This window comes from Chelonia mydas, chromosome 3 (genome assembly GCF_015237465.2).
Source record: "Chelonia mydas isolate rCheMyd1 chromosome 3, rCheMyd1.pri.v2, whole genome shotgun sequence".
Lineage (NCBI taxonomy): Eukaryota > Metazoa > Chordata > Testudines > Cheloniidae > Chelonia > Chelonia mydas.
Genome location: NC_057851.1, coordinates 71,063,821 through 71,076,290, shown reverse-complemented (window position 1 = coordinate 71,076,290; position 12,470 = coordinate 71,063,821). Strand labels below are relative to the sequence as shown.

At 40.9% G+C, this 12,470-nt stretch overlaps 1 protein-coding gene across 5 annotated transcripts in view; it reads right to left on the bottom strand.

Moving 5' to 3' along the window:
* Positions 1 to 12,470, bottom strand: part of KLHL32 (kelch like family member 32) — a 207,072-nt gene that overhangs the window by 93,065 nt on the left and 101,537 nt on the right. For all 5 annotated transcript variants that reach the window (XR_006289499.1, XR_006289498.1, XR_006289497.1 and 2 more), the window contains exon 5: positions 3,238 to 3,336. Coding sequence is in view for 2 of the 5 variants with exons in the window: in XM_043542675.1 (XP_043398610.1) it covers positions 3,238 to 3,336 (99 nt within the window). In the remaining 3 variants the exon portion in view is untranslated. The remainder of the gene's footprint in view (positions 1 to 3,237; positions 3,337 to 12,470) is intronic.

Here is a 12,470-nt window from a genome sequence, read left to right as displayed (position 1 = left end):
CACTCTCAGCAAATTTGCGGATGATACTAAACTAGGAGGAGTGGTAGATACGCTGGAGGGCAGGGATAGGATACAGAGGGACCTAGACAAATTGGAGGACTGGGCCAAAAGAAATCTGATGAGGTTCAATAAGGATAAGCGCAGGGTCCTACACTTAGGACGGAAGAATCCAATGCACCGCTACAGACTAGGGACCGAATCGCTAGGCAGCAGTTCTGCGGAAAAGGACCTAGGGGTGACAGTGGACGAGAAGCTGGATATGAGTCAGCAGCGTGCCCTTGTTGCCAAGAAGGCCAATGGCATTTTAGAATGTATAAGTAGGGGCATAGCGAGCAGATCAAGGGACGTGATCGTCCCCCTGTATTCGACATTGGTGAGGCCTCATCTGGAGTATTGTGTCTAGTTTTGGGCCCCACCCTACAAGAAGGATGTGGATAAATTGGAGAGAGTCCAGCGAAGGGCAACAAAAATGATTAGGGGTCTGGAACACATGACTTATGAGGAGAGGCAGAGGGAACGGGGATTGTTTAGTCTAAGGAAGAGAAGAATGAGGGGGGATTTGATAGCTGCTTTCAACTACCTGAGAGGTGGTTCCAGAGAGGATGGTTCTAGACTATTCTCAGTGGTAGAAGAGGACAGGACAAGGAGTAATGGTCTCAAGTTGCAGTGGGGGAGGTTTAGGTTGGATATTAGGAAAAACTTTTTCACTAGGAGGGTGGTGAAACCTGGAATACGTTACCTAGGGAGGCGGTAGAATCTCCTTCCTTAGAAGTTTTTAAGGTCAGGCTTGACAAAGCCCTGGCTGGGATGATTTAATTGGGGATTGGTCCTGCTTTGAGCAGGGGGTTGGACTAGATGACCTCCTGAGGTCCCTTCCAACCCTGATATTCTATGATTCTATGACTATCAATGAGATTTTGGCTCCTAAGTGCCTAAATCACCTTTGAAAATCAGACATAGGCTCCTAAATCAGTTCGGGATTGTAATGCTGATTGTAGAAACTCCTAAAAATCTGAGCCTTATTAATTTACTTGGTGGTAGTATAAAGGACTATGTATTTTTAAAATCAATCAGTGTCATGTGGACTTTAAAAAGGCATCTGATAGCTTTAATTTGGACATTGGGAATTCTCTCTACATTGTTATAAAATGTATTTTGTCAATGTATCGAAAGAGGTTTTAATATTAGATGTGACACTTGCAGATAGCTTTATATGAATGGACCCCACCCTGCAAAGGAATTAAAGCAGGGGAATTCTGATGCTGATTTAGTGGTATAGATCTTCCTGTACAGATCCCTTGGCAGAACCTGAATTTAGTAAATAAATATAATAAACCAAGGGCCAAATACTGAGTCAGTATGAACTGGTGTAGCTCCACTGATTTCCATGCAGCTGTGCTGATTTACAGCAGCTGAGCCTGACCCAAATTATTGAATAGAATCAGCGCTGTCAGAGCAAACAATTTTTTCCTAACCCTTTAGAAACTTTGAGCCTGGGTCCCATTTCCTCTTGATCATGTACGTCCACACCAGTTTAAAATAATTAATCATGATTTTACACTGTTTGTAAAACAGGTGTAAGTGAGAGTAACTCCAGCTACTCTTGATTAAGATAGGTGCAACTAACTGCTTGATCCTACTTCCACTCTAGCCAGAGGAATGACTCCCTTTGACTTCAGTGGGATCAGGACTGGGCCCTAAGTGAGAGAATAATTTGCCGGTTGGTTCCAGTCTGGAAGTCCTTGCTCAGTGGGATTTTTGCAATATCAGGTTCATCATTATTATTCATTTGACAGGCTGCTTGCATGGACGTTTTCAGATTGCTTTTTGGGTGAACACAGCAATATAGCACTGAACCCTTTGTTTCAGAGTAACAACCGTGTTAGTCTGTATCCGCAAAAAGAAAAGGAGGACTTGTGGCACCTTAGAGACTAACTAATTTATTTGAGCATAAGCTTCCGTGAGCTACAGCTCACTTCATCAGATGCATCCGATGAAGTGAGCTGTAGCTCATGAAAGCTTATGCTCAAATAAATTTGTTAGTCTCTAAGGTGCCACATGAACCCTTTGTGTTATTATACATCAAGGACCTAATCCAAAGCCCACAGAAACCAATGGGAGTCTTTCCACTGACTGCAATGGACAATGAATTGGGCATATGCGAGAAATATTAAGATGGTGCAGCAGGAAAAGCAACTAAGAAGAAAGACTAAGGTAAACTAGTGTGTGGGCCCCATGCCGAACCACCCCAGCCCCTTTACTTGCACTATCCGATTAACTGCCTTTCCTGTTCCTGCCTTTTTCCCCTTTCATTCTCTAAGAATAATGTACAGTCATTCTGTACATTCACTGAATGCCAGACTGTTGAAAATTTCACTACTTTACCATTTACATTGGTTTCCTGATTGACTTACACTTCATAGACAAATTAACACCACCATATATTGTAAGCCATTGACCCTGTCTCAAAGTGTCTGTGGATAAAATATAAAAACACTATAAAGAAAGGGGAAAAAATCAAGTGAAATTGCTGCTTTTAACAGTGCATGCCATTGCTACGTTGGTGATTTAAAGCTGCTGCTCTTGCTACCATCAAAATCTGTTTAATTTAGCCAACCAAATAAACAAACATTTATTTTGTTGCCTCAAAATATTGGTACCGTTATTAATACTAGAGGAGTGCGTAGGGGCCAGTCAGTAATGGGGCCGCATTATGCTAGGCATTGTACGAAGAGTGATAGTCCCTACCCCAAAGAGTTTACGATCTATATCTAGATAGATATGGTATTTATATGAGACAATAGCACTTTCCTATCCCCATTTTACAGAGGAAGAACTGAGACACAGAGAAAGTAAAGGACTTGCACTAGGTCATATAGGAAGTCTGTGGCGGAGCAGGGACTTGAACCCAAGTCTCCCAAGACCTAGGCTAGTACCCTAACTACTGGACCATCCTTTCCCTCTAAAGTTAACTAGACAAGACAGATCAAGGGTGGGTGCGGAGACAGAGGTTCAATGTCTAGCACAAACTCAGAAGATCTGTGGTACAGCCAGGATTCAGGTCTCTTGACTTCCAGTCCAGAGCCCTACTAGACCACACTCACAACAAACTGAACTAGTATTATCCTAATTCTGTAACATTTCCTATACGAAACTCAAAATTATGGGATTTAACCTTGGAAATAAAGTCTGTCAGTCAAAGGGAAATGGTTGGTTAATTAGGTATAGAAGCCTTACCTGGACGAGATAGTGAGAACATAAACTGAGGAGCTCCAACAGCTGCAGGTGACTACCAGCTGCTAGCACATCCTGGATTACTCCTGGCTCCAACAAAATCTGTATGTAAACAGAAAAAATGAATATCTGTTGTAAAGAATTATACTAAGCATAGGGAAAATATGGAAATAAAGGAAGCCAACATTTTAGGACTTTATAACTTTTAGACTCTAAAGGCAATAAGACTTCTCATGTGAATAAAATTAAGTATATGTCTAAGTATTTGAAGGTTTGGGGCTGTAGTTTAAAAAAATTCAGTGAGAATATTCAGGGGGATATTTAGTCAGTGAAACACAGAGACTTAAATTGTCTTAAGTCTTTATCTTAAATTGTTCTTAAAGAGGCTTTTGATGACTCTCTACTGTGAAAGGCATATTATTTATTGAATACACCATTTTTTTTTGCAAAGCCACAAAATCACCTTAAAAAGCAGAATATAACAATACAATAATACAGTTTAATCATCATAGTAAGAAAAATGATACATTTGAAGTCTTGTTCTAACTGATACAGGAAACCCACATTGCTTCTCTCCTGAGGGAGAGAATTCTGTCCCAAGCAAATCATGTAGACAAAGAGGGAATATCTACATGGATATAAATGGAGAAATGAGAGACAAATCAGACAAAGAATGGAGAGTGGCTGAAAGCATATAGAATAGCAGGTAGGGACGTGAATAGGGCAGGACTCCCAGTCCCAAATTTGTCTTCCCTGCTGACTCTGGGGACTTTATTGACATTGGGCGCAGTGGGGAAACAGCTGGATCCTGCTGTGTCTCTGGGTGGAGAGGGTTGTACTGCTTCCCCTGAACTCTGCTGCCCTCTATCAAAAAACTTCCCCTTCAAAATCTGTAAAATCACTACTTTATCCTTTTTTAAATCTCTGCTTAAAACTATTTGTGCTCAGGAACGCCCACCAAAATCCTCAGGCCAGCCTTTCTCAGAGTGGTGTGATCATTGTGGATAGAAGTCAGTTACATTTAGGAAGCAGAAAGCTGTTTGCCAATCGCACACAAAAATGTGAAGGCGGGCTCTGCCAGTTAGAATTCTCAGCCTTTCCTGAACCCAGGACTAAGCTGGTTGTTCAGTCAGGACCTGCTTTGCAGATGCAACTGCCATTGCCACATGTGCAACAGCGGTTGCAAGAGGGAATTCCATCTTGTGTCTTCCACCAGGCCTGTTAGGAGTGCCTGGTGGAAGCATCATCCAGTCGCTGCACTTCTCCCGGATACTGGGCCATTCCAGCAATGCATGAGGAAGAAGAGGAGGAGAAGAGACAGGGCCAAGGTGCTGCTGCTGCATTCTGTGAAAGTCCTCCAGCCACTCTCCTCAACACTGCCTGCCTGTAGAGTATGAAGAGCCAGTAGGAGAGAACCTGGAGATGTCTCTCCCCCATCCACCATCGCCATCACCTCCCCACTCTTCTACCAGACCCTTCATACCAGATAGGAAATGCTGCCAGCAATCAGGGCATAAACACCCACCTCAGGAATTAAAGGGGACCCATTCCCAAACCACAAACCAGCCCATCATTAGAGGGATTCACCCAATCAACTACAGTCAGAGGTTTCAGGAAACCCACCTGACAGCCCTGCTGCTACTGCATTGTGGAACAACTTCCAGATAGACAAGGCATCTAGAGGATTTTTCATATGGCGCTGGTAAGGGGGAAAATATGGTGGAAAGAAAGGAGTGGAGACAAAAGGATTAATGGATGTGTACTGTCACGATTGACAGGGTTCTCGGGGGTGGATGTGGGGAGAAGAGCGTGGAATTAGTGGATGGGAGTTGGTGAGTATTTTACTTTGAGAATATCATGTGTAATCACCAGCTATTATGGAAATATTTTGAGCGAGCCCTTTATCCAAATTTTGGCAGTGTATTGATAAGAATTGATGCCTTCCTAGTGTATTAAGGGAAATTTTAGGCAGCATATTTCATTTTTGTTTGCTTGTTTGTAATTGAAAAATTACAGGAAAAAGCACACCCAGCTAAAATCTAACTGTTCTAAACTTTATTGAATTCAGATGCAGAAAACTACATATAATACAATTTACTTTTGCAAAACCTTGTCCTTACAGAAGTATCACAGAAGACTCTACTATCAAGTGCTATAATAAACTATGTGCTACAGATTGCAATTAGTATGTGCAATATACTTTGTCTCTCCTTGCATAAGACTGTTCATTGTAAGTTTTACTTCTGACATTTCTTATTAATATGGCTGAGAAAAACAGGGGTTAATTTGGATCTAAAGAAAGCTAACTGTGGTTACAATATATGTTATTTTTCTAAATTATAGAATTGCACAAAAATAGTTTAATCATAGCTATGGATGAATAAAGCAAATAGAATGAATAGGTTATACTCCATAATTAAACATAGCAATAAATAATATTTATTTAGAGTTTTTTATACCTACACATGGAGACCCATTCCATTCTCTGTATATCCCTGCCAATATTTAAAACATAATAATCAATAAGTAAACAATGAACTGTTAGAAGCCATTACCCACCTCCATACAATCGTAAGTCAACCCCAACACATTACCATAATAAACAAATCCACCCCCATTCCATCCCTTCCTCAGATACCTGCCAAAATAAAATAAAAAACGGGAGCACTTTGCAATGTAAGTGGAATGTTACAAATCCAACATACCTAGAATTTATATAGCATTCATTCTCAAAGCACTTTAAACACATTATCAAACACTTCGTATTATCTCCATTTTATGGATGGGGAAACAGAAGCACAGAGTCCAAGTGCCACTGAGGGAGTATCAGAAAAAGGATGAGAAACCAAGGACCTGATTATCCTGTCTGTTGCTCACATGAAACTCCCATTGATTTCATTGAGAAGTTGGCTCGATGCAACTGACAGAATTGTATGGCCTCAGTTGAGAGCTCCCACTCTTGTGGTCAAATCATTAGACCACGTCTCCCTCAGGAGACCAGAAAATCTTAGTATTTGTACATAAGAGTTATTGGGGAATCTCATTTTTCAGGAATCACATTATAAATTACCAAAACTAATATTACTCCTGGAAGAACGGTGCATGGGCCCTCAAATAATCAACAGCAGACAACAGATACCACATTTCTTGAATGTTTTTATTTCATTTGGCATTCATCCTTGTAACTCATTTTCCCTGGGACCTAGAATTGACAAATTGTTCCCTTTGCAGTTTTAGCTTTGCACCACAAGGGGCCACTCTATGACTACTGTGCAGGAAGCTAAAGCCTTCAGCTATTTTATTCTTCAATACATCCTGCTAGCTGTCCCTGTAGTTCTGTCTTTGGACCTACCACTGAAATGCAGCGAGAAGTAAAAAAGCAGGAGGGGAGACACTGGAGGCAGTCACATTTCCCCTGACAGGGACAGAAGAAAGTACCAATCCTCAGCAGTAACATTAATTGCACTTTCATCCATAGTATACTGTAAAAACTGGAGGTAAGGGGCTTGATTCTTGTTTACAACAAGGCCCTTTTACACCGCTTTGGCAGAGTAACTGATCCTTCAAGTGGGTGTAAATCACATATATTCTCACTTAAAGGAGCCTTTACCCTATCAGAATGTAAAGTGGCCTTAGTGTAAGGAAGAATAAGGCCCAATCTGTTCCAGGCTTTTAGTTGATGCTAATTAGATTTCCATTCATGATGGTATGTGGCACAAGGAAAAGTTGGAGAGAGCTTTAGTTACAAGAATCTTTGAGTTATTAGGTATATTCAAAATATAGGTTCTATAGCACTTGTCAAATTTGTTCTAATGAAAAACTGTCAGACTGCCATACAAATCATTCCATTCTTTAGGGTCTCAGGGATGTAGACCTTGCAATGTTTATTATTCAACCCTGGTTTAAGCTGAATGAGTCCTGTCATCTGTGCTGATGTCACATTATTTATTACATGCCAGCCATGTGCTTGATGCTGTAAAAGGCTCAAAATAAAGAGAATCTGTGCCCCAAATAGATTATAATCTTGCGGACAAAGATACATTTGTACTTGTGGTTCCTATGATGCATGAATATGTTGTAAAATTGTATCAATCCATTTTATAGCATCATGTAGGTAGCATTTGTAGATGTGTTAGGACTGGGTTAAATGAGTTAAAATTTAAAGATGATCTGTAAAAACGCCTGTGACATAATTTTATAATTAGGTGACTGATACTCTCCAGAACAGCATAAAGGTTTTAAAAATATCCCGTTTAGCATAACTGTTTTTGCCAGGTTTTAGCAGACAAATTTCTCAGTGCTTACAAGCTTCCCACACCATGTAATAATTCACCAGGAACTCTGCTAAGATAAGAGATCACTATTGAAGAGACTGCCAACAGAACTAAGAGGGGTCTGGCTTATTCCAATACTGCACCCTAAACAAATTGTTCTGCATTCTTATTTTATACTCATTTAGAGATATGTTAAAATATTAAATGACCTATGCTGGATGTGACATCACCAGGAGACTGGATGCTGGGGTGTCTCACAACAGAAAGAAGGACAATCTACAAAGAAGAGGAAAAATGCCTTCAGATAAATTGAAGAGTGTGCTGAAAAGCCCTTCTCACCCTTTTCACTTGTGGCAGTCAGCACTTCATGCCAAAGTTCCAGACCTATTAAAAAATGTTAATAGGTCACTTTTAAGGGTCTTCTGTAGACTGTTTTCCTGGCTCCCTGAGGTGCTATTAAACCTGAAATAACATTAGCAGTTTATGTCTAGCTGACTCTTCAGCAGTAAATGCTTATAGTACACCTACCACACATACAAACATACATGTGTGTGCAGTGGGTGTAATTCTCCTCTCACTTACATTGCTGTAAACCACGAATAGTTCTACTGAAGTCAATGGAGTTATTACTGGTTTTGCACTAGTGTCTTTGATTGAATTCACACCCACAAAACTAATTAAAATATTAGACTGAAAACTAAAAAGTGAACAATTTAAAAAAAAACAGGATTATGAGGCATAATTAAACATAGCAGGGCAGAACCTCAGCTGATGTAAACTGGCAGAATTTCCATTGACTAATTTACACCAGTTGAGGATCTGGCCCTATGTGCATCACAAGAAGATGGTATTTGTGTACCTTTGTTTGCAGTGTTACTGTAGCCGTGTATTATCGCAGGATAACAGAGAGATAAGGTGGGTGAGGTAATATCTTTTTATTAGACCAACTTCTGTTGGTAAAAGGGATAAACTTTTGAGCTACACAGAACTCTTCTTCAGGCCCAGAACTTGAAAGCCTGTCTCTTTTACCAACAGAAGTTGGCCAATAAATGTATTACCTTGCCCACCTTCTGTGTACTACTGTCATATTAACATTAGTTATATATTACTTAGGGTGTCACTTCTACAGCTAACCCTAAACTCAGGGTTCTTTTTTAAGGTGTAAGACTTAACTCAATCATCAAACTTGTGATATTATTGTATTAACTTAAGCATGCAGGGAAAATGGTGAGTTACAAATTATTATTAGAGTCCCAGCTACTCTGTATGACAGGTGCAATACTATGGAATCCTGGAATAGCCAAAGACTTTTGTGTTGATTTTATATATGTTACATGTATCTTTAAGGGCTGGCCAGCTATTGTATTCCTGGCTAAACGCGTCTGAGACAGAATGTTTCCTGCAGGAATTAAAGTCAATGGTGGTAATTGATGCAAATTAATGCAATACTGAAACAATGCAGGTAACAAATGTTTTGAAGCTTCATTCCCCTGGGGAAACAGCATCCAAACTAGCTTGACCTGGCTCAAATAATGAACAAAGGACTTGAAACTGTATAAAATGACAGCCCAGACTTGGGAGATGGTCACTTGTACTTGATCCAAGAACTCACAGGAGTCTATGACCAGAGACAGACAAAGAACTATAACAACAAAAAACTTTAAACCAGAGTCTCCTTATGGAAGATGGGTGACCATTAGTAAGCGAGGGATGAATGTAAGCTGTTTATTGTTTTTAAGATATAGTTTCTTTGAAATCCTTGTGTTCTGAATAAATAGTACTCTGCTTTGTGAGTCCTTGCTGGTTGCTGAATTGCCTTGTCATTGTCCCTGAGAGAATAGAACTGTGGGTGCTGCCTAAAGTCAGATCTGCTGAGGTGAGCACAGTGAACTGCAGGAGTCTGAAGCCTAGGCCCTGCTCCGGATGGAGAGGATCCCAGTAGCCTGCCCCAAAAGAGGTCATGGCTAGAGGCCTGAGACCAAGCAGAGTGCCCTTGTGGAGGCCACCTGGGGATCCTGGAGGTCAGAGGTGCAGTTAAGTTGGGAATTGTGCCACTCAGTAGTACATTGGGACCAAATTCTGTGACATTTTATTCTATCAGCAAGCAACACCTTTTTTCCCCATCTGTCCACCCACAGCCATGTCTCCTAGTTGAAAATACTCATTCACAGAATATTTGTTGATCATTTTTTACCATGATTATTTTTGAAAATGGATGTTGTCATTATGCTCTCCAGGCTTCGTCTCTTAGGATGCTGTCCAAGCGACCAATCTCAACCTCCTTCTCCTTTACGTCTTATGGAAGGAGAGAGCTTGTAGTCAGTTTCAGCAGCTTATCTTCCCAGCCCCCAGGCCTCAAGTGCTTCCCTGTTCTCCAGACAGCTTAATTTGCCAGGTTACGTCACTAGTTCCCCTTGCTCCTCAATTACAAGCTGACCTCTAGCTCTCACTTCCCAACATCCTCCACCACTGCCTCGCTCCCTGGGGCACAGCAAAGAGCATGTGGTGTAATCCAACTAACTCCCCTTTGTGGGGAAAGCTGTAGAGTAAGGAACAGCAGTGGGGCGGTCCAGGCAAAGGACAGAAACAGCAAACCAAGCCAACAGACTTGGACTGGCCTGGTTTACTCCAAGCTTTCTACATTACCTGGCCATGGAACACTACACCCAAGCTGTTATGTCTTGTACATGTCTAATCTAGAATTGACAGACACGAATCATGGTAGCAAGTCCACATCAGAGAATGTTTACATAGAGTGAAAGTTCTTTGGAGCAGGAATCATCTTTTTGTTCTGTGTTTTTACAGCACCTACCGCAATGGGGCCCTGGTCCATGACTGGGGCTCTGCAGCGCTACTGCAATACAAATAATAAAATAATAATGAGAGAAAAGAGGATGCAATCTCCTGACCAGACACAGATGGAAAAAAAGCCATGCTGCTCACCACTGATAGTCTAAAAGAAGCTGGAACTCTAACCAGACTCCCAATTTACAAGCTTTGGTAACAACTTGGGAAGGGAGTCTGATATAAGCTCAGCCAAATCTTTTAGTGGCTTTTTCTCTACCCACTATAGTCACCTCAGTCTTCTCTGGGTTGAGTGTCAACCGATTCACTCCCATCCATGTTCCAAGATCACAGAAATACTAAAATAGATTGTCCAGCCTGGGAAGCGCAAGAATGAGATACAAAGCTGAGTGAAACTGAAATATTGAAGGCACTTCAGCTCTGTCTCCTTACTAACTCTCCCAGTAGCCTCTCATATACAATGAGTAAGAGGGGTGATAGCAGAGAACGCTACAGGAGTTACTCTCTGGGATCTCCCTGAGAAAAAGGAACAAAAAAATCTGAGGACAGTTCCATCTACTCCTGCCTGGGACCAAAAGTTTATTTAAAGCAATTTAATAAACATCTCATGATCCCCAGTATCAAAGGCAGCTGATAGAACTAGTTAATAGCTACATGGATCTTGCCAAGAAAAGATAATCAGCTAGTTCTTTCTCAGCGATGTGCCCAGGTCAAGACCCAAACTGACAAAGTTCAGGAAAGTCAGAGGTATCAAGATACTCTCAGAGTTGTCACCTCCATGACATTTTCAATAATTTTAACCGAAAATCGATGATGAGATACTGGTTGATGGCTGGATAGACTGTCAACATCAAAGGTTGGCTTTTTGAGCAGAGGTCAAACACATGATGCTGTAATTGCCATCATTAACGGTACTAGCTACACTTAGTGCCATTTGTTTGTTATTTGGTAGGATTCCCCCATTACTCTGGAGACTCTGCTAGAAGAATAAATAAGCTGGAGCACCTAACTACAAGAGAGCAAGTTGAAAACTGAGCTTCAGGATAACATTTTATCAAACAATTGTTTTGTGTGTGTGATTTCAGTAATGAAAGGATTTTCCAACCAGAAGATAGCAGTCCCACCGAAATATTAAATCTGTTTTCCTGGTTTGCTGAAGTGCAGTCAGAGACCTATCATAGAGCCACATACACCACCTGTGTAACCGGAAAAGCTTAAAGCCACATCCTAGATGAATGCCCTTACTTTTAGTAGAGTTTTAAGAGAACACTGATTGCAACCCAAACATGTGAAAGAAACCGACAACTCATTTCACAAGAGCTCATTTCAGAAATAGAATTTGTCAGGAAGTACAATAAAGCTGTTGTCAAGGTTCCTTCCCCACTCTGAACTTTAGGGTACAGATGTGGGGACCTGCGTGAAAAACCCCCTAAGCTTATTCTTACCAGCTTAGGTTAAAAGCTTCCCCAAGGTACAAGCTTTGCCTTGTCCTTGAACAGTATGCTGCCACCACCAAGCATTTTAAACAAAGAACAGGGAAAGAGACCACTTGGAGACATTTCCCCCCCAAAATATCCCCCCAAGCCCTACACCCCCTTTTCTGGGGAAGGCTTGATAAGACTCCTCACCAATTTGTACAGGTGAACACAGACCCAAACCCTTGGATCTTAAGAACAATGAAAAATCAATCAGGTTCTTAAAAGAAGAATTTTAATTAAAGGAAAGGTAAAAGAATCAGCTCTGTAAAATCAGGATGGTAAATACCTTACAGGATAATCAGATTCAAAACATAGAGAATCCCTCTAGACAAAACCTTAAGTTACAAAAGACACAAAAACAGGAATATACATTCCATTCAGCACAGCTTATTTTACCAGCCATTAAACAAAAGGAAATCTAACGCATTTCTAGCTAGATTACTTACTAATTTAACACGAATTGGAAGGCTGCATTCCTGATCTGTTCCCAGCAAAAGCATCACCCAGACAGATCCTTTGTTCCTCCCCCCCCACTCCAGATTTGAAAGTATCCTGTCGCCTCATTGGTCATTTTGGGTCAGGTGCCATCAAGGTTACCTTAGCTTCTTAACCCTTTACAGGTGAAAGGGTTTTGCCTCTGGCCAGGAGGGATTTTATAGCACTGTATACAGAAAGATGG